The sequence below is a fragment of the Apis laboriosa genome, unplaced genomic scaffold (genome assembly GCF_014066325.1).
Source record: "Apis laboriosa isolate Shangri-la unplaced genomic scaffold, ASM1406632v1 scaffold112_cov148, whole genome shotgun sequence".
Classification (NCBI taxonomy): domain Eukaryota; kingdom Metazoa; phylum Arthropoda; class Insecta; order Hymenoptera; family Apidae; genus Apis; species Apis laboriosa.
In genome coordinates, this window is record NW_025220865.1 from 1,644,362 (window position 1) to 1,668,795 (window position 24,434).

Consider the following 24,434-nt stretch of genomic DNA (forward strand, 5'->3'; position numbering starts at 1 on the left):
AGAAAATCCGATATATTCCGCCTGTAATTAATGGTATTCGACTAACGAATCGAACGATTTCGAATCGAGCTATTTCTTTCCCGTGATATGGTAACCAATTCGATTGAATTTAATATTCCGATGAAATATATAAATGGATTGTGATATGATGGACATATAATAGATACAAGAATTATCGAAAAATAATTCTTGGTATTGGAATGATTATTCGAGATTTTTATTCTATCTTCCGTTTGATATATTATTTTAAACGATGTAATTGAAATAATTATTATCCAATTCGGATAAATTATTTTACTTTTACGAACGGTTTAATACAAAAAAATGAAAATATTTTGATAATTCATAGAGTAAGATTTTTGCAATGCAAATGTGATTGATAAAGATGGAAAATAATTTTTTTTTAGGATTCAATATACCGTTCGATTATTCTAAGAGATTAAATTAAATGTAACGCATAGGTGTTTCTTCAACAATCGTCAAATTAAAAAAAATTCACTGAAAAATATAGAAAATTGATAATGAAATCTTCAAATAGTTTATGTTATCTGCATATGGTGACTAAATTATATATAGAAATAATTTGCAAACTACAATACGATTAAATCAAAGATTTAATTAATCTACGATTATTTTTACTTTATTTAAAGACTTATATTCGAATGAATTTTTAAACAGCGATACGAAATATCGAAAATGCATTGAAAACAACTGACGATGATTAATCATTTTTGCAATATCAAAATTGTGAAATTTTCTAAAAAAAATTTTGTGTAAAATAATTTATTAAATTATAAATTGCTTTGCAAATTTAAATTTTAAATTTTAAATATATTTTAAATACAATTTTACAAAAAGTAAAGATACAATACATAAATAATGATGATTATAACATGATTAAAAACATTAAGATGTTACAAAATACTAAAAATTAGTATATGTAAATTTAAACATCCACTTAAAGAATTATTAAATTTTTAAATTCACACAATTTTTACATATTGCATTTCAGCATCATTATTTTCATATTAACTCGAAATATATTCCTTTTTAACGTTTCATACCGCGTGTACAATACATTATTTATGAAACTCATATTCTTTGTACTCAAAGATGCATACGATACAACTTCTCGTCCACCTTTGATGTGCCCATTTTACTGAATTTTTTGCTCACACCATCGCTTAGCAATAACCAGGATCAAATCTTCTTTTACTGACAGGATATAACTATCCTACTTTTTTAAATTGAAGATAAGTTAATTCTATGTTAATAATTAATCTTTATACATAAGTGAAATCACAATTTTTCATTCTTCTATTCAAATGGAAAATAATTTTTAATAAAATTATTGGATATTATAATATTCGGAGTTTATACAATATACATATAATATAAAATAATATAAATATAATAATTGAAAGTCTGAAAGTCTGGCGAATCACGTACAAATAATTTTGAGATATTTATCAATTATAAATTGAATATATAAGTTTTAATATTACATTGACTTTAAATTGTAATTAATATGTTACAGAGATAATGATTACACTGTCTTTTGAAATTTCCTAATAAGTATGATATAACACTATCTAATTTCAAAATTTGAAAAGATTCAGAAATGTTTTGTCTTATATCTTGTTGATAACTAACTTGTTCTTGATCAAAGAAAACTAAAACTAACTTTCTGGGATAAATGAGAATCAAAAAATAATAGTTAATACTCAATCAACCAATTGTAATGTGATGAAACTTTTATGGTTGTTAACTAGATCAATAAGAGGATGTAAAGAAAATGATTTTAACCAAAAATATTAGATATATAAAACAATAAAATATTAAGAATAAATAATAGCGAATTTATTGAATTTATTAAATTGCTGGATAAAATTTTATTTCTCAAATTATGAAAAGATCATTAAAAATAGATACATACAAATGTTTTGACAAGTTGAGAAATAAATTTTTCTGTTTTGTTTTTTTAAATTTTTATATGTAAGTATTTATATGTAAATGTTTTTACTTAGAAGTAAAAATTTGATTAATATCTGCACAATATAATTAAAGATATCTACGAATCCGATAAAAAATACAAAATGCAATCATAATTTGAGAAATCCATGACAATGATAAGAACACAAAAATTATGAAAAAAATAAAAAATTATAAAAAAAATTTTAAGAAATTAATATTTTCAATTAATCAAAAAAAAATTTCATCAAAATGTATTATTTCCCAATACTTCGTTCTTTTAATCCAATTTTACCAATTCATATATGTATATATATATATATATATATATATATAAGATCATAATGATTATTACATTGATAATTTGAATATATCATAATATGTATGATATTAATTAATATTGATTTAAATGAAAAAAAACTTTTGTCTTATAATTTTTTTACAGAAATCATATTTATCTCTTGTATTAAAAATAAATAAAAAATCACTTTGTCCCTTCTTAAAAACTTTATAATCTTAACAATCTCACTACTATTACCTTTTCTAATTTTTTATTTAGCAATTAATATATTATAAGCAAAAGATAAAAATGACAAAATATATTCTACAGTACCTATAATATTTATTCATTATATGATCATTCTCTTCACAGAATATCCTCAAGAGTTATTCCATTATTCCTCGAATTCAACATAAACACGAAATAATAAAAACATCAATAAACACCGAAATATTATATGTAACTTATACATGTCTGTTTGTTTAAATGCTTGTTTTCAACTTCTCTTCGTCTTTCACTATTTATATCTACATTATCTACATACAAAAATGGAACAAGATTAAATTAGGTTAGGTTGATAATATGTCAATTCCGAAGTTAATGAATAAATAATATAAACGTAATCGTATTATAATCGCGATAAGAATTTATGGAACGATCTAAATAATATTTAGATATATTAAAATAAGAAAAAGAAAAGAAACACGATAAAGAATAGTCTCACCTCCGCTAAAGGTATCATTGTTGTCGGACTGCAATGTTGCGCTCGTTTCGGACAAGGGCGACGGAGTTGGCCTTAAATCCGAGGGTGGTTCCAATCTCAGTAAATCACTTCCGCCATCTCCACCGCCCCCATTTCCTTTCCCAACCTGTACAATCGTCAGAGGTCCCCGGTTACCTGTCGTAAAACAGAGAAACCGCAATGAGGCCGTACACTAAGAAATACGTAACTGGATATTTGAAATGAGTCGGAGGCTCGCAGATGGCGTTACTGTCGCTCCCGCTTAATTCCTCGATAAAAGTATCGTTTACGACTCGAAGTTAATAGCAATTGGTCTTAATTTCCTATTCGATATATCGCATTAAATTTAAAGGCGACTATTTTCGCGGGAAATTATAAAATAATTAGAGGCCATTTTTTTAATTGATAATTGTGACAGCAACAATTAATTACCATAGCCTAGATTAAAAATAGTTATTAATGAACGTAATACATATATAAGATGCTTGTACTATTAGTAACCAACATTTTTTCTCATAAAGAATAAATATTAAAATAAAATATAAAGAAAAAAAGTTTTACAATATCCTTTGATTAATATAAAAACATATATCAATTTTTTTATATGTATTTTATTTATAATTTTTGTAATACCTTTTTTAATATTCTTTATATTATAATCGTATGTAATAAAAAAAATTCACTTATATGTTATATAATGAATATTATTATTTTCACTATATTTTTTTATGAATTATTATAAAAGTATAATAATTCATAAACGTAATTTAAAGTATTATAAACTTACATATTTGTTTGAGTAAGTTCTTAATATTTAATAATTCAATTCTAATAAAGCTAGTTACTAATTGTCAGTTAATAATAAAAACTAGAAAAAACTTGGAAAAAAATTTTCTCTGTTTCCTTTTTCAAACCTCTCTACTCAGATTTCTCTAGATATTTTCAGTCCTTTGTCTCTCTACTTTCAAAGTGCAGCCTTCGAGGTACTTTACATTATACATGTGACGTCCAGACTCAAGCAGATGCGAACCGATTTTCTCTCAGACTCTTCTTTCTCGATATTTTCTTTACCTTTGTATACTTTTTCTTTCGTCCTTTTTCTCAAAGTCCTATTTTTTCTCTGAACACTGAGTCTTTTTAAAACTTATCCAGGTTCACTGATACTCAATGTTGCTATATCAATTGATTTTCTCAAAATGATATTATTTTAATACTTAGATACTTAACAAAAAATTAAAAATTTACTTTATTTTAAAGAATTTTAAAATCTAGTTGAATTTTTGTTATGATGTATAATAAGTGATTCAAAAAAATATTAAATAAATTTTTGAAAGTGTCTTCAATATTGTTTTAAAAAATTTGGAATCTTAATGAATTAAAAAACTTCAAATTTTCTTATTGATCGATTTATCAATCTCAAATCAATCGACCACCTTGACAATGTGAGATTATAATTATTGAGAGAAATAAGATTATGAACGAGGGAATAGGTTTCTCGGGAACGTAGCTAAGTGGTAATTAACCTTCGTTTTACCAAGCCTCGAATAACTCGTGCCAACGTAAAACCCACTTAACCCTTCAACCTCCCCTTCTTTCTAATTTGATAAATTATCAAAATTATTCATGCGTGATAATGATATCGAACAGAAAAAAGAAATTATGGAATTTCTTGTAGAAAACATCTTTGGTATTTCAAAGATATTTAATAACCATAATGATCTGAAACTTGGATGCTTGTTAGTTATTATTTTAATAATTATTTATTATTCAACAAGGATATAATATTCGCAATGATTGATTATTATGATTTCTTAAACAACTTCCAAACATAAGACAAAATTTGTAATGAATGAATTTGTAATAATAAATAAATAAAAATATAAATTTCTATTAATTTAAAGATGGAACAATAATTTATAAATAGCAAATTAATATATGCAATATCTTCTTTTATATAATTTATGTTCTCATAAATACATATTTGCACATTTAAATAATGATAAGAAGAAAGAGGAAGAACGTGGTAATGGGGTATGGTATAAAGATTAGGGAGAAGAAAAGTTAGGGTGATAATCCTTAATAGCTCATCATATTTTAAGTAGAAATTTAGAGCACAATGAATTACAAAACCAGACTTTATAGATACAACATAAAACTGAGGATCGTAATTCTATATTATTAAAGAAATTTCAAAAAATTACCAATAAATTCTCTTAAATGATATATATCATGATTATAAAACGACTAAATATTCTAGATTATTAGTATTATAAAAATCTACAATTACCAGAATAAATTATTTAAAAAGGAAAACAAGTCTATTATTTAATTCTATTAATTTTTGATAACCAATCAATGTAATTAATAATAACGGATAATTAATAGAAATATCCTAATTGTTCTATCAAATTTTAACGAAAACACGGATAATCTTGCACAGAGTGCAACTAGCCAGATTTAGTCGTCGGTTATGAAATCTGTTCGAGTTGTAAAATTTTACTATCAACCGTTATGTATACAATATATTTGAAATATTTGGAAGTTAGTAGTAATACGTAGCATACTTCACGTTGAATTATCAAATCAAATCGGACACGACAAGGATCTAATGTTTTATTGCGCAATTTCCGACACGATAATCAATTATTTCAAAGGAAAATAAAATAGAATGAATGATGTACTAAGAGGATGGGGAAAAAATTCGCGCGTTAGATATGAATGTAACTAACAATATTATTTGTTTCTCATCGATAATGGTTTGATATTGTTTGATGATAGATATCAATTGGAATTGTATCGAGATTGATTTCACTTAAATTAAAGAGAATTTGATGTTGTTTGATGATAATGTCAATTGGAATTGTATTAAGATTGATTTCACGTGAATTGATAAGATGGATATTGTTTGATGACAGAAATCAATTGGAAATCTATATTTAACTCTTTCATGATAATATATTATACTTATACTACACTTATATTACACTTAAATATTATTTAAAAAGGATTTCTTATATTAATACCGATTGTAAATTGTCTTATTCAGATATTTTTGTTTTTATACAGTTAATTATTTCATTACCTCTGGCGTTTTTAAAACATACTGGCCTCAAGCAATGTTTTTGTAAGTAATAAAAATGAAATTAAAATGAATAAAAACTTGAGTGCACCGTGAAAAGCAGAATTCATAAATGTAAAAGTAGGTTTTTTAATTGCTAGGCTGACATAACAATTATACTAACAAGTAAATAGACATATTATACTTTCCAAGCATACTTCAATATGCGTACTTTTCCTCATCAACAAATTTTTAATTAACTCTTTACTATTCTTGGCTCCATTTTTATTCAACTCAAATTTTTTCTTAACATTCCAGATTTTGAAAAAAATTTCTGAAAAATTTTCGATTTATTTATTAATATTTTTACTTCATTATCTCAATAAACTTATCAAATTAATTTATAGAAAATTTCCTTAGTAATAATCAAATATAATCAAATATAACTTGAAATTTGAAGTTTAAATTGGAGGTCTGTGATTGTCCAACGAATAACTGATAGTAAAGCTATGAGTAATGAAATTACCATAAAGCTACGAGTAGTAAAATTAGCGAAGTGGAGATTTGAGTGCTGATCAAACGATCAAGCTATAAGTAGTAAAACTAGCAGAATTTGAAATCTTCAGGGCAGTGTTGATCAATTGAACAATGAAACTAATGAAGTTAAATCTTCAATTTAAAATCAGAGTCACAAACACAAAGTTAACGAAGTGAAAATTCGAAAGACTTCAGTTTCTATTAGACGTTGTTCGTTATCCGAACTTGCCCGAACTTGCTCGATGTTACCCGATGTTGCCCGAACTTTGCCGCTCAGCTATTGGTCACTTTATCAATGCAGCCAACTGCTGATCAACATTGCTCTGCACAAAAAATAAAGAAATGTATTACCTGTTCTGGAGGGTGGAAGCAGCAATCCCTGAACTTCTTCCAAGGGCATCGCCTGTCCGTGATGATCTCGGTAAGGACGATGAGGTCGATCCTTCATACCTCCTCTCGAACGCCCAAATGGCGTTCGTCTTTGCCAGTTTCCGCGTCGAGAAACAATGATAACGTTGGTTAACGGAGGCAAGGATCAGGGCCAATTTCAGGATCGGGTTCGGGAGATAGGGTGAGTCCTGAGGGACTCGTGGCGATGACGAACGACGGTGGTAGAGCGTCATCGCCCCGCCGTCGTCCCTAAGACCATGCCCAGCTCACAAAGAATCTCGAGATGAACAGTTTGTACTGGAATACTTCTAGTTCAGATTTTCTTTGACTCTGAAATAATACAAGAATTAATTAATAATAAAAGTAAGCAATGAAATGAAATTTTAGCCACACAAATCTGAATAAAAAATATTATTTAAATTATTACTATATTACTATAGAAATTACTATAGAAATTATTATAGTAATATACTATAGTATATACTAATAGTAATTACTATAGTATATTACTATAGTCTATAGATTACTATAGAAATGATAAACGTTTAAAAATTTAAATTATCGTGAAATTTCATATCTTTAATTGTTACATAATTATAAACATAACATTATTTTATGAATAATGCATAAATTTATAAATCATAAACCTTAATCATACTGCGATTAATATTTAATTGTATATGAATATTTATAATATTAATAATTATCTTCCATATATCGATATGTATATAAATTGTACACATCGATTTTAATCATTTTCGAAATTTTATAATCTGTTCATATAATAAATATTTTTTATTAAGTAAAAAATAAATTCTAATCGTTATGAAAGAAATATTAGAAAAAAAATTATTTATTTCTCTTCAAAATCGAGTTATTGAGAAAGAATATTATAATATTAATTAATAATCGATTATATCGATGAAATTAATCGATAAATCGATATTTCCTCCAAGCAATCGTATCGCATATTAAATTTTGATAACGTCAGTTCGATTAATAAAAGATACAAAATTATTTAAAAAATTCTAATTATAAAATAAAATTTCTTAATGCTACAATTTCATATGTCTTTCAAATGTTTCAAAGCACAATTTCCAGAACTATCTAAAAACGCTACAAGTCGTTTTTACCATTGAACCAATTTAGGTCACCTATTGATTACCACTGTAAAAAAGTCTTATAGGTAGACTTAGGTATAGTCATCATCAAAGTACTGATAGCATTCTTTTCGAAACTTATCATTAACCTTACAAAACTTGCAGAACAATTTTTCTACTATTAACCAAGTGAAGGCTAAATGTAACAATGTCATATCCTTTTGTAAAAAAAACTTTATTGTTTTAATGAATAAGAATTAAAACTATTGAAATGAAATATTCACGTGAAAAAATAAGCTTTCGTTCATCGTTTTAACAATTTCTTTTAATATTATATAATATAAATATACATACACTTGTGAATTCAAATTTTTTTTTTTTTTTTCATTATAACTTTTTCTTTTTCGTTAAAATTGCCTAATTAATTTCATTTCATTCGTTTTTGATGAATAAATTTTTTAAAGTAAAAAGATTTTTAAATTTTAATTTTGATTAATATTATGTACTTTGAAATTTATTACAAAAATTATACGTCTCTGAAAATTGATTTAAAGCACCGTATTTTTTTAGGAAAAAATATAAACTTCAATTATCGAGTTTTTCGACGCATAATATATAAAAAAGAATAAAAATTGCAATATGGCAAATTCTCAGTATGCAAAACTATCCTTATATATGCATATATAGATTATACCAACATCATAAATCATTCTTGTGACAGAGTTCTTTTGTGTTGCCAGCAATTTGATATCAAACTGATAATTTTAAATACCTCACTGTTGAGTATTGTATAAATACTAATAAAATATAAATCAATATTTTCTTAGTATAGAAACAAATATAAATAGATTTTATCATTAAAAATTAGAATAACACAAGTGAAGAAAATATAATTCTCTTTTCTAAAAAATAAAATTCTTGCAAAAAAGCTTTATTAAGTAAAAAATAAATTCTAATCGTTAATGTTTTAATTTTCGATTAATTTTCTAATTCATATGAAGCAATATGAAAAGATAAATTATTGCATATAGAAATTATTACGAATTTTAGAACAATTTTCTTTCATACTTTTTTAAGAATCTTCATAACTAATGAATTTTAATAAATACATAATTACAAGGAATAATGAATTAAATTGTATTCTACTGCTTTTGCCTCCTAAAATCTAACAATAAAGTCGTTACAGTTTATGGAGCTTGGTTTCGAAGTTATAATATTTTAATTAAATTTATGGATTTATAACGTAGAGTCAACGAAGAAGCACATGAATATCTTTGTTAAATGAATAAAGTGAATAAAATGAAATGTTAACAAAAATTTGAAAGAATTAAATGAAGAAAAATATTTTCTGAAGTTTATAATTAACGTATAAATTCATTCTCAAATAATGAAAAAATATGGAGCATGTAAAACAATAATTAAAACTAAATATATTATATAATAGAAACTAAAATTAATAAAAATCATAAATAATAAATTATGAATGAAAAATTATGATAATTATATTGTATAAAAGAAAATTTTGAATGAAATTATTGAAAATATAATATAAAATCGAATTTTATTAAAATATCAAAATAAAATTCGCAAATTAAATTACTATATACTTCTTTGTTGAATGACACCTTCAAAAAATTTTCCTAGAAAGCTAATGATGTCTTATCCATCCTGAACAACTTCAAAATTGCTGATGTATTACTCTTGATAATAATGTCATCAAAATATCTTCTTTTTGATATCTAGAATAAAAATCGAATAAAGAAACTTAAATTAGATTTAAAAAAAAGAACAAGTTTCTTTTGAAAGTGATTATAATAACATTCAGCAATGAAATGCTAATTTTACCTCGACTTCTCTTTAACATCAAACCTCATAAATCATAGAATCATAGAATCAAATGCCATTTTTCAATCATAGTTATCAAAAATTAAATAAATATCCTTCAAATATCCATCATGATACATCCTTCACAATATGAAATAAAGATCAATGATAATTTTCCCTATAAACAAATCTATCCTAGAATAAAATTAAAATTTATACAATATTAGAAATATAATTACACAGAAATATGAAATAAAAATCAATTCTTCACAACCCCTATATATATATATATATATATATATATGTTTCAAAAAAAACAAGCAGAAATTATTTCACCTGAATCGTGTAATTCTCATTTCACGATTTTTAATTCTTTTTTAAGTCATATATTGACCTGACCATTCCCATATGTACTCTTCTGTCTATAGACTTCGGTTTCGCATAACTTCGGTCATCGAAGCGGAGACGCGTAGACCGGCAGCTGTTTGCTAAAAGCACACATTACCTGCGTGTGAAATAGATCGATACAAAAGCTGTCTCGATGTTAGTAGGTCTAGTTCAACGGAATTATATAGTAATAGATTTTACAATATAGACATATAGGCTTGAAGAAGACATGTTCGTGTCTCCTACGCCGACACTGACCTTATCGTGATACTTTTTTTTCCCCCTTTTTTCCTGTCCTTCGTTCGCCAATTTGTTAACGTTCTGTGGAAAAAAAAAAGACGAAAAAAAGAAACAAAGAAAATCATAAAATCTCCACTCTAGGGAGAAAGAATAGAATAATAATGAAATTTTTTTATTATTTACTTATTAATTTTTAACAATTAGAATAAAAATTATCTTTAATACTTAAACTGTTAAGATTTGAATGATTTTGATCAAAGATATTGTTTAAAGTATTATAAAATTATTATATAAAAAATTTGAATCGTGCAACATTTTTGTTTCTGTTCTCGTTGCCTAGAATCTTTCGAAAGTTCTACACGAATGTGTCAACGGCCTGTATATAATTTTGAAAGTCACTGTACATCATTAGCATCATTACGTAAGCGTGTAATATAACGAGAACGAGGCGATAACGATCTACTTATACATCATTCTATTTCTCCACCGAGTAGAAACGAGCACTCTTGCGAATTCATATTATTTTAAATATGTCTCGGTTCGCGAGAATTTCGTGCCAAGCGTTAAATAATAAAACGATATAACTTCTGTCTAGCTTGGGATATTTCGCAATCAACCCTTTGACGAAGTTTTATATTAAAGTTGGACTGTGAAGTATCTCCGACCCCGCGTTTTCTCTGTTACAACATTTAATCATATTATCTTCAATTTCGAGAATTTCATGTTCCGTGATACTGGAAACAACATGGTAACAACATGAAATGGAATTTTCAATTTTCTTTGTAAAATTGAATATACAGTAATTTATAACGCGATCAGACGAAAACGAAAATTTAAAAAATATTCTCGACTGATGTTAATATACAATTCTGAAGATTTATGTATTTTTGAAAAATTCGGCATCGATTCTTTAAAAAGAATTTAAGATAAAATTTTCACAGAGAAAAATATTTAATTTAAAGGAGAGCAGAGTTATCTTTTTGTTGAGAATTCAAAATGTTAAAAATTGTTCATACGTTGATTTTAAAATGATCAGAGACATTTGGATATCATTGTTGTAATGTAATAATAAATTTGAGATAAAAAAAAGTAAGGAATATTAAAATAGAATAAAAGGAGAATGAAATAAAAGGAGTTGTGTATTTGCAATATTTGTTAATAAACATTTTACATTCCCTATTTAAGAATCGATATGGATGCTCAATAATTGATAATCAAATCTATAATAGATAGGAAAACGACGTCATCAGAAAAATAATGGAGACTTCAAATAGAAACCGACTTGACATTTAACGAACTCCTTGAAATTCTAGGACAAATCACTGACCAAAATCAATTCTTCCATATCGATAGAAATTGCACGATTAAAAACTATTTCGAAAGAATGGAAAGGTTAATAGATTTTTCCAAATCGATGCAATATTTCATTACGTGAAAAATAATTTCTTTATACGAATCTTCTTTGATAATGTATTATAGGAAAATCGTTAAGTCGCATCACCAACGATACAATTCCATCCAAGAAAAAAAGCTTTCCTCGAACAATTTCACAAAAGCACACAAAGGCACAAAAAGAACAAGAGATACACAAGAATGAAACATTTCTATCTTAGAAAACTGCTATTCATCAGCTTTAAAGGGGAAAAAAAAAAAAGCTTAAACTGAATTCACACTTTCACAAATTTTTTTCATTCTTATCGAATCACTTATAATTCATCTTAGATATTTTAATACATAGAATTGCAGAATACAAGAGATTTATTTAAAAAATATTATATACAGAGAGATTATAAACAAATTGTAATAAAAATAAAAGAATTCAATCAAGGAAAAAAAAGAATTACTTAGCAAAGGAAAAAAATAAATCATATACAATCTGATGATATTAGATATTATAAGATTTGACCTAATCCTTACAGAAATCCTTAATTAAAACTACTAAAACTTCTTCCATTAGATATACTAAAATCTTTCTATTAATTGTATGTCTTCCTTCTCTAGATCCACTAAAATCTTTCCAAAAAACTTTCTGTATTAAATCTACTAAGCTCTTCTTCTATAAATCCACTGAACTATTCCTACAAGATACATTAAAACTCCTCTTTGAATTCAATGAATTTCTCTCTGTTAGAAACTTCTCTATTAAACATACTAAAACCACTTCCACTAAGAACTCTCTCCTCTATCTTCCAAATAAATCTATACTTCCTCTCTACTTATATCAGGATGTCTTAAACCAAGGAATCTTAGACCTAAGGATAAATTTAACAACTAGATAGTTATGAATCAGAAATAACATGCAATTGTACAACTGACATTCTCCAAATCCTATAGAGATTATTTATATTTTTAACATGCTAATTTTCTGTGTTCAATAATTAATGTAATAATTCAGTATTAAAATAACATGCTATCTTTCATAAAGAATGATAAACTTGTGAAACATGCAATAGTTATAAAAAGTTAACAAGCACGTTTTAAACACCATAACCTAGTTTTCTTATAATTAGATTTCTATTTCTGTACAATATTTTTTTAAGCCATGTTTTATCTACATATTTTTTTTATTGCAAGTTTTACATAAGTAATAATTTTTTAGTAATAAAAATCAATACCAAATTTACAATATATTTATATAATACATTACAAAAAAAGATTCGATAGATTCATAGCACAATAAAATAAAGTAAAAATCTTCGACTAATTACGCAACACGAAAGTATATATTATGAGAAATGAACGAAATATTTTCAACGACGAGCGCGTGAAAGGTATCTCTCTTAATCGATGACACATTAACAAGGTAAATGTTGTGACATTATGGAAATAATCAATACTGTATGGTGTTGACAAAAATAGAATCGTTATAACGTAACTCTAACAGGTATCACATTCAATTTATGTAGTTGTATCACGATATAAATTTTTAACAATAAAAAAACCTGAATGAAAAATCTGAATATAGATAAACAAATATCTTTTTCAAATTCTCTTATCCTACCTGTTCAAAATTGTAATTTTAAACAAATTTTAAAAAGATTGAGACACTTTTTATTAAATAAGAAATAAATCTATATTGTTTTTATGTTTAATAAGGAAACAAAAAAAAACATTTTCTCGTTTAAATTAAAATTTCAATGCATGTTAATGATATGATTAACATGATCAACTTAAAAATATTCCATTAAAAAGTTTTCTTGTGACATTGTAATGCGTTATTAAATGTAGCGTGTATGGACAAACTGGTTGCCTGCGTGCAGGCGTTTCAAGCAAAATCTTAATAAAATTAAATGGCCTCGTCTTTTTATTATTTTTCTACATACACAATCGATCCTCTAAAGCTACATTACGTGTTTCTCGACAATCCGTGTAAATCATAAACCCATAACTTTTGTGGCCTATAAATCGTATAGGCTGTAAAATTTTTATTTCCGATTCTCCTGCTCTCTCTCTTTCTCTTTGGATTTAATAGATCCTACATTCTACAGATTTTACAGTCCTCGTAATCTACAAATGTAATTTCCTTGTATTCAAAAGATTTAGATTCGTTTCTCGATATATCTCGTGGTTGAAAGAAAGAATTTGCAATTCAAAAAAGTAAAACTACAGTTTATCAATAAATTTCTCTTTAAAATTATTTATCAACGAAGCACAAGTACATAAATATTCTACATCCCTGGCGCTATTGTTCATTGATATAATAGCGTAATAATTAGATAATTTCGATATCATCATTATTAATAATGCGCATTTATCATCCATGACAGAACAATTTCAAATTTCGTCACACAATCAAATCTCTATCATCAAAAGCTTTATTTCACAATAGTATAGTCAACCCATGATGATAACTTATAATCCATCTATATAATAGTATAAATATTGAATGCATTATTTTGTAACTTCATAATCGAAATAAGTACATAAGAAAGATATTAAAATTGATTGAAAGTCATAAGTTTTTATCATACATTGGATCTTGCATGAAGTTTCTTTCATAAGATATCCATAATTTTTACTTAACGACTTAAGTAATATTTAAATTTAATTATATTCAAAAGTAGATTTATTTTACTGTAATAAATTTATTTAATAAATAAACTTATTCTAAAACATCCAATTTATAAAAACTGTTAATTAACTGTGTCAATTTTTCTAAGTTTCTTTATACAGAAGAAAGATCATAATTCAAAAGAAAAGATTGTAAGACACCATTTTTATCCACCATCGATTCCAACTAATGTATCCCGTCCATCTTGCAATTCTCTCGCAACGATAAAGGCGCGGTTGATTCTTTCAAATCGCTCATTGAAAATTAATATTGAGGCATGCATGTGAAACATCGATCGCGTGACAATCAACCGTTTCCCCCTTCCCTTCCAACCAAAATTTACATCAACGATTCGAAATCATACCTCTCCCTACTCTTCCTATACATTCCTATTCCGCTCGATTATCGGTGGTATCACGCCTTCGAATTTATCGCGTCACTTCGATTTTCGAAGGTGAGATGGGATAAAAAAGAAATAAAAACTCGTGTTCCAACGACGCGTCGGATGCGTGACGAGAAAAGGAGCGAGTGCATTGTTACAAAAGTATCGATTATGCGCCAGTGTGCGTTTATTCTGACGTGGATGCGAAACATACCGATTTCCGCTAATTAAATTGCTAATCAACCGTCCATTACACGAATGACAAATTAATGGAAGGGGATGGAAATCCGGCTGTTTGCGGAAAGAAAATTGGAATTTTTAATCACTCGTAATGTGTGATATCCGTTGGATAAAGTTTTTAGCGTGATAATTTTTGTTCTTTCCTTTTTTTTCTTTTTTCTAGGAATTATAAATCGATCGATGAAATTGAATAATTGAATAATGCAGACTCGACGTTAATCATCTTTAAATATTTTTATTTTTCTCTTTCTTTCAAATAAATGTAAATGAAATAATTAAAATAGTGGAAGAATTATGAAATTAGAATATTGATATCTCTGAGTGTTTCTCTCTCTTTATATATATATATAAACGTCAATAATATTTTTTTTTTCATGATAAAATCTAAAACTATATATACGTTACAATATGTTCCATGTAATTTATTATTTTACACACACACACACACACACACGCACGCACGCACGCACACACGCACGCACACGCACATATTGTCATATTATATAATTTCAATTGTATTCAAAGAACGACATAATGCTAGCGGAGATTGAATAACGAGGCAATTTTACGATAATTCTTCTAATAAAAAACGATATTCATGTAATAAAGTCATCATTATATCGATAACGAGGGATATAACCGATTTAACTGTTAAGATTCACGGTATAGACTAATATTTTTATTATTTGTTTTTTTTCTGGGAAAAACGCGATTTTTCAACTGGACGTAATCACCGGCGCGTATAAATCCCGTTAAATAAATGAAAAATGGGTATAGCCTTGACGAACAGCCGACTTTTCGATCGGTCATGTTTATCTATTCAACTTATCACGGCTGTTAACCTAACCCAGTTCCTGAAATACACATACACCTTGCTCAATTATACGACGAGACTTTTAAATTTCGCGTGAAATTCTCTGGCTAAAAAGCTAAAAGGAATTAAAATGTCTAATAATTATTTAAAAACGGATATGTATACGTAATTTTCTTCCGTAATAATCTTATTAAACTTTTATTATAGCATGATATGTAAAATTTCTTTTGTGTCATAAAGTGACATGATATTCCTCATAATAATTTTATTAAACAATCATACGATTTTCTGAATACGATAAAGACAAGATAATGGAAAGTATTTATAAAAAAAAATTGTTTTAACAATTATTGAAGAAATGGAATCATTTTTACATATTTTTAAAAATAATTTTGAATAAAAATGTATAATTTTTAGAAGACATTTATTTGTTATAAATTAAAAAAACTCCGTAATTGTGTTTAGAAATCAAATGTCATTTCCATTGAAAGGTTATGAACCTTCTTTCTATAGAGATAATCTAAAATTAAACTTCTAATATCAAAAGGATATGCATGAGATAGACACGAATTGCCAACCTGTGGATCATAACCCTCGAGCAAACTGGTTTTGAAAAAGTGAATTTACTTTTACTTATGCTAATAGAGCTATGAGAATATAAAAAATAGGATGATCTATGATCCATCATCATGCATCAAATATCTTATACCACAGATCTTCAATATATTTTTTTTTAATTTTTTTTTTTAATTCATCAAACGATTTAACTTCAAAAATAAAATATATCTATCTTAATTTATTAAAAATTCAATTTTATATAATTATAAGAAAAAAAAGAAAAGTCCACGGATGAAAACATTAAATATCGAAAATCATTAAAATAGAATAACAGTCCGTTTTAACAAATTTCTTTAATTCCCCAAAAAAAATCTATTTGTAATAAATATTTCCTCGGTAACAGATTTATATTTTTGTATAAATCTCTTACCACCAAGTGCTGAGAATAAATCGATCCCCGCGTATATCTTTAATGAAATTACTTATCTAGTGTCATCGTATGCCATCGCGGACGAAAGGATATTGGAATCGATTCAGCATCTTGAATTTGAGGAACGCGAAATTGAGACGCGACAATGGAACTGGTGGAATAATGGAAACTTCGCCAGGCCAAACCTTTGCAAAAGTTACCGAATACCGGCTGCTGAATTTATAAAAGGTTCCTCCGTACAACTTCGGCCATCCCCGAGTTTCCCCAATCCCAGAAAAGATTACATTTTCAAGAAGCAAGAGAACTGCAGTATCGAGGGAAACTGGTGAGATAGTTCCATCTCGAATTTCGTGTAACTTGTACTTACGTAAGATACACTCTTTCATTTCCTACTCCCTTAAACTTGAACAAAATGATTTCAATAATATAAATTATTGATCTAGTCTTGTCGAACCATCGTTTGAGTATGCTTGTATCGATTTTTTCTTTTCTTTTGTTTTCTTTTTTTCTTTTAATTTCAATCCATGATGAAATTATGCTTTTAGGGTTTTTTTCATGTAGGTAATGTAAGTAGTATCAATGTAGTAATATCAATCAAGTAATGTAAGTAGTAAGTGATATCAATGAGATACAATTATTAGATTTTTTCTGTTGAGTTTATACAAATAGCATTATATAGTTGCATTGCTATTTGAAAGAAATTGGATGGCTCAAGCTGGGTACTTATGAAACAAAGGAATTAAAATTTAATTTAATATAGCTCAGAATTCCCTTTATATTTTTGTTGAACGTAAAAAGGACAGTAACTTAAAGAGAAAGAAAACATATTTTAAAAAGTATAAAACAGAACAATGAATAAAATAAAAAGAGAATCTTTGTATCTTGTAAAAAAAATATAACATAACCTTATAAATAATTAAAGAATGGATGCAAAGACAATTTTATTTTCCAGTAGTACCAATAATAACAAAACTAATCTTTTAAAAAATTTTAGAAAATAGAAACAAAAATGAAAATATAAAAACAAATATTCAAATATGTTTTTATAGCAAACAAATCAAATTTCAATTTATATTTTTTAAAATTTTATAGTTTAATCTTCCTGATATCCTCTAAAGATATTTTTTAATAAAAAAAACTCTAGGATTTAATTATAATAATATGAAATTATAATAAATCTAGTATTATAAATTAAATAAAATAAAAATAAAAAAAAAGTTACCTACATTCAACAAAAAATGTAAAAATAAAATATTTGATCCTGTCAAAAAGCAGACATTTCTCATATAATATCGTTCCACCGGGAGCAATACTGCAACTGTGTTAAATGATTCCTTCTTCATACGAAGACAAATGTCGGATCCTTTATCATATTTCGTCGGGATCTTTAAGAAAAAACGTATTATAGATATCGAGAGTGCCAACTGTGAAATCTATAAAAAGAAGAAAAATTACATTGTTCTCTTATTCGTCCGAATCTCGTCGAGAATAAAAGGCCAACTGTCCGAATTCAAAAAAACGAAAAATTGCCTTCAATAGTTGCCTTTCGATAAAGGGATAAAGAAAATTTTTATTCCGCCGATCGAAAGTTGAGAATTCATATATATTCATTGCAAAAATTTAAAAAAAAGAAATTAATTTAAAAAACAAATAAATATTAATATTTATAATAGTAATACTAAATTGCATATAAATTGCAATTTTAAAGAATTATATCTAAAAGAAATTACCTATCGAATATCTATTGAAATAGATTTTCAGTTTAGAGTTAGTTTAAAGTTTATTAATCCAAAATATCTAAAAAATTGATAAAAAGTATAAAATTACAATTCATAAAATATAAAATTTACATAAGATTAAGAATTTTAACTTTTTTTTAGCTTAAAATTTTTTTTAATAAAATCATTATTGAAAATGATTGACAAGCAAAATTGGCATTAACATTTTCAATTCTAGTTCATTAAGTAAGGAAGCTAAAAAGAGATTCAATATTAGCGTAATTAAGAAAATGATATCAAACTTTTGGAAAACACGATGAAATTACGATTATGGTTCTTGGTCAGTTTTATCGTTTTTTGTTCGATACGTGCTCTTTTCACGTCGTAATTTTAATTCATCACATCTCCATCTCCTTTAAAAAGGTAACCTTTATAAGTCACGCTTAATCGCGCGTTCAGTACCTCTGCTCTCAAGGATGGAGGAGAATGGACATCCTAATATTGAAATTGCAAAGAATTTTTTTCAAGAAAAATATGAACAATAGGACGAATGTTCTGAACAGGAATGAGAATATAAATGCAAATGTAAAAATTCGCCGTGATACTTGAATTTCGCATTGTTTTTTCGAATCTAGTTTCCCGTGAAAATTAACTACTCGTGAAATTGAACAAAATGAAGGCTAATAATTATTCTCAAGGAAGTAAATTTAACTACTTTCCTTCGTCGAAATTTTATTTCTTTCTTTTTATTATTGTTTAACATTGATAATATCTTTTTTTTAATTGAAAATCTTTTCAGAAAAGTATTTATAAAACGAAAAGTAAATTGTATAAATTATTTTAAAGATTTTAATCCTAATTTTGTATTAAATATAATTTTAAAAATAATAAGAGAAAAATAAGTGTATAATAATTGTAATAGAAATATGCTGATTAATTAAAAATAGTGAATTAAAAATATTTCTAGATTTATAATTTCTTTTTCCAAAAAGAATTAATTAATTAATTACTATTATATACTAATACTATTATATAAAGTTCCTAATAAGTTTGTAGCAAGTATTTTATTTAAAAATTGAAATAAATATTGAGAACTTTGTATAAAAATAAATAAAAATATCTTCTTTAACTATACCAGTAAAATTTACAACAATATATCGTTGTAATATGATAATTGCTCACTTCCATACCAATTCACACGAACAAAAATACCTACTTGTTTCAATAACCCATCTCTCAAAAATATAACCTCAATGCGCGATAACATATTTCACGAGACAATAACATGACACCAAACGCGAACTACGTGCTCGAGATATGCTTGTCTATTTACTCTTTTGTTGTAATTATCATTGTCGAAATACCAGATAGCACAAGAACTGGCAACAAAATCATAACAAGTCATAACATGGCCACAATTTTCACTATTTCCTAAGTTATTTACAAATTTGCATGAAAATGTCACGAATCATATATGTAATTCTCATGTTAAAGTTCGTATCTAAGTATGTAAAGTAAGTTGATTTTTAAGAACATTACAGAACATTAAAATAAAATCATAGCAATATAAAATTTTTAGCAGAAAATATAATATATTGTACTATATGTAAATAAATATAAATACAAAAAAAACAAAAAATTTTTTAATACTTAGTGCGTATTAAATTTTATTCAATTTTTTAGAAAAAAAATAATGCTCTGCGTATACAAAATAAAATTACCGATCTTATCATTTCACAACGTTATTAATATGTTGATTTCTTTTACTAATGATAATATAATGAAGAATTCCACAAGTTTTTCGAATTTGCATATGCTTTAAACTTTGACCCCGAGTATTCACAAAACAATCTTATAGGTTATTCATCCTAATCAATTATTGATTATGAAAATAAATCTTATGAAACACTAAATAATAAATTTCGTACTTTGATTTGATAGTGAACAAATCGAAACTATTTTTCCAAATTTATAAAATACTTGAAAAATATCTATACTTTAAAAAAATAATAAAAAATAATATGAATAAAAAACATATAAAATAAATAAAAATATTTTTTTATATTTCTGTAAACAAAATATAAATTAAATAAAGTGTCAATTGAAAATAAATGAAAAATGAATGTGAATTATGTTCGAAAACATTATTAATTTATTACTTTGAACATTATTCGAATTATAATTTTTTTTATATTAGATTTCAATGTTTCATAATAAATATTTAATATTTGCAAACAATAATGTAAATAGAATATTGATTTTATATAATAAAAAGAAATAATTAAAAAATTACTTATTCTAGCAATATTATCATTTATTTAAACATCTTTTACCATAATATGCAAAATATTCGATTATAAAACATATCATTTATTTATATTTTAATGTCCGATTGATTTTCTAAAATTATTTTTTAATTTTATAAAATTATTCTAAATATCATTTCCTATTTTAACATACTATTTCATTCTTATTTCACTAAAAATGCAACTATATCAAATATAATTCCTATATAGTTCCAATTCCTTTTATTCCGCTTATTTACACTTTATCAAATATTCGAAAATAGATAATAATAATTGTGCAAAAGTAAGGTTAAAATTTCAAAACAGAAGATTACACAATTTTTATCCAAATTAATCAGATTCAAGAAAATTTAGAATAAATTTTATGAGTTACATATATAAAAATAAACGCTTACCTGTCACGAAAAAAGCTCAAGGAACGAAATGTGAACCAAGAGTCGAGATAACCCAGAGAAACGAGCGGTTATCCAGATCACATATTACATCGATGTATTCGCAGGTACATGGTCGATGTTTCCTCGAGACATCCTGGTCGAATCGATTCGTGCGCTTACTGAACCGAACAATGTTCGTCGTACACTAACCTTCGTTTGCACAAAATTACAATAATAAACTAGAATGAGAAAACAACACTGTAGATTTACATCTATCAATGATGATAGGCACGTGTACCAGCGATGCATTCACGTACACGTGTATACGTCGTGGCGCGTGAGATATACACGCTTCGACTATCGATTGTGCGCGAAAAGCTGTAGGACGATGAAGGAAAAAAATGGTCCCTCGAGAAACTCGCGAGCTACCACCACCATAGGCGGCTTTTCTACGGAGACAACTCGTCCTGCGGCGTTACGGACGGACAACTCTGACAGGAGGCGTACACGCGCGCCTCTACTTAACGCGCATACGCTCACGCGCATCGTGCCCCTTCGTTCATTAAGCAGGCGCGCCAACTGCAACATTTGGAATCTTACCAGACCATTCGTAAACAAAGATGATTTATTCTTTAAAATTTAAAATTATTTCTTACATTTAAATAAAAATAGAATATTTAATATATAATTATTTATCAAATATTCTATTTTATTTTTTTATTTTTTCTTTATTTCTATTTTTTTTATTCATCAACTTTTTTTATAGACAGTTTTTTCAATCTATTATATTAAAAAATCCAATAATTTAAAAATTAAAATTCTATCAAAACAAATTTTTTTACATATAATGTAAAAACAATAGAAATATATAGAACAATAGAATATATAGAACAATAAATATATAGAACAATAAAAATATAGAAAAATAATAAAATCTATTAATTTATCAATAATATCAATAAAATAAAATAAATATATTATCTATATCATAATCCAATAATTTTAATCAAAAAATTATTGTGTTCGTTTAATCAAATCACAATTAAAATATTTAGAATTATTATCTTATTATTTAGAAACATAAATAATCATAACATATATTATTGAAGATTGAATAATATAACTTTACTTTCTCTCGAACTTTATCGTAATAACATTTCTAGATCCGATATCTTTTTAAATTATTGATCGATAGTATAAACCAAAAACAGTCACCATCTCATTCTAGATATATATTTGCATATATATACTTGCACGGCTATGATTCCGCAAAACTTTTATTCTATAATTATATTCTATAATTATATTCTAACTTATATTCTATAATATATCTCAAAGTGCCAATTTCTTTACGTTCAACTATCAAAAAAAATGTATTTTCACATTATGATATGATTATCTTATCAAAATGAAACCAATGTACTATAATAAAATGCAAAACTGAACTAATTCAATAGGATTTGAAACTAAAATTGTATTTTATGAAAAGTTATTCGTGTCAGATGACTGATTTCGAATAAACTACAGTAACCATTTAGATTAAATAGCAACGATAAAAGGAAAATATATTATTCAATATAATTAATAATTAATAATTAAAGGATTATGCTTCTGAATAATTTAAGAGAGCAAAAACGATTATCAGGAGATGATTGTATATTTTAACTAATAATGATTTTTTTAAAAATCTAATTTAATATGATAAAATATTTAAATCATTCAATTGCATTGAATTTTTAAAATATTATAAGTGAAAAAATTGAATTTTTTTATTAGAAATAATATTTTAAATAATTTAAAAATTTAATTTAAAATTAAAGTATTATCCATAAGTAATTTTTTTAAGTTCATTAAAATAATAAAACAAATATATTATGAAATATTATTTTCAAACAAAATATTATTGTTAAAATAAAATTTTATCATTTAAATGTTCATATACTTATTATTTAGCGCAGATTCACAACACATGCAATCATTCTTCATAATGAAATTTCTCAAATAACAAAAGCCGTCCACTCTCATCGCAATCCATACTATCCCTTTTAGTTGAACATCCGTACAAAAGTTAGACCATAGCTTACGAATATTTCATTTCCTACTCTCAAGGACACAAAACCGTCCAGTGATACATATACGTAATCGATCAGCCTTAGGTGAATGCTTAATTTGTCAGTAAGTTTCAGGGTTTATATTTTTCCATGCTTATCTTAAAATCAAACATTATCAATAAAAAAATTATGTTCAATAATCTTATATTCTATATTAGTTAAATATTAAATTGATATATATATTAATAAGAAAATATTTTTTTAAAATTCAAATAAAAATAACCTATAATTAAATAATTATATTTGTAAATAATTATTTTACAAATGAACATAAATATCTTTCAATATTATTTATTAGAGATTCATTAATTCTTAAAATAACTGATTTTTTATCAAATGAACAAAAATCAAACATTAATTTCATTCGAATATATTGTGAACGCCATGATATTCACATTTCGATATTAATATCGCTTTATTCAAATCAATCTAAAATATTTAAATTGTAAGCAATGAATTGCTGAACTTCTTTTAATAATCCTAATATAGTGTAAAAATAGAATAATATCAGAACTTCGAATTATATGTAATAATAATTATCAAGGATATAATCATCATCGTATTTTGGAAATTTGCCGTTATATACATACCTAATACATCGAATCGTTGTGGAATCGTGATAATACGTTGCTCTATCCTATTATAAATTGCAAATATGGAAATAGCTTAAATTAGAATATCGGAGAGTTAAACTGGATAAACCAATATGTTCAATTTAGAACTGCGTCGTTTTAATTAGCATTTACGTTTCAAGAGGTATAACAATAGATCGTTATTTAGTGGTATACTAAAATTGGTTGACATTTAGCGCCTCATTTGTCCAACTAGTAAACTAACTCGATACATAGCATCGTAATATATATACATACACAAGAGCATAGAGTTTGAAACACGATACTTCTGTGACCGCAATACGTCAAT

General features: G+C 25.8%; 1 protein-coding gene across 10 annotated transcripts in view; it reads right to left on the reverse strand.

The window, feature by feature from the left end:
* LOC122714678 (potassium voltage-gated channel subfamily KQT member 1) overlaps positions 1-24,365 on the reverse strand; it is a 123,997-nt gene extending 99,632 nt beyond the window's left edge. The window contains exons 1-11 of one of the 10 annotated variants that reach the window (XM_043936364.1): positions 24,104-24,365; positions 23,345-23,611; positions 21,720-21,981; positions 21,424-21,641; positions 18,231-18,389; positions 10,548-10,610; positions 10,239-10,390; positions 9,924-10,097; positions 9,686-9,817; positions 6,940-7,308; positions 2,976-3,149 (exon numbers count right to left, since the gene is read on the reverse strand). In XM_043936364.1, coding sequence (XP_043792299.1) covers positions 2,976-3,149; positions 6,940-7,036 — 271 coding nt within the window. In that variant the 5' untranslated portion in view covers positions 7,037-7,308; positions 9,686-9,817; positions 9,924-10,097; ... (5 more) ...; positions 23,345-23,611; positions 24,104-24,365. Of the gene's footprint in view, positions 1-2,975; positions 3,150-6,939; positions 7,309-9,685; positions 10,408-10,547; positions 10,611-18,230; positions 18,390-21,423; positions 21,982-23,344; positions 23,612-24,103 lie in introns of all 10 variants that reach the window. The other 9 variants (XM_043936346.1, XM_043936324.1, XM_043936305.1 and 6 more) reach the window with 9 other exon arrangements.
* Positions 24,366-24,434: the final 69 nt, after the last annotated feature.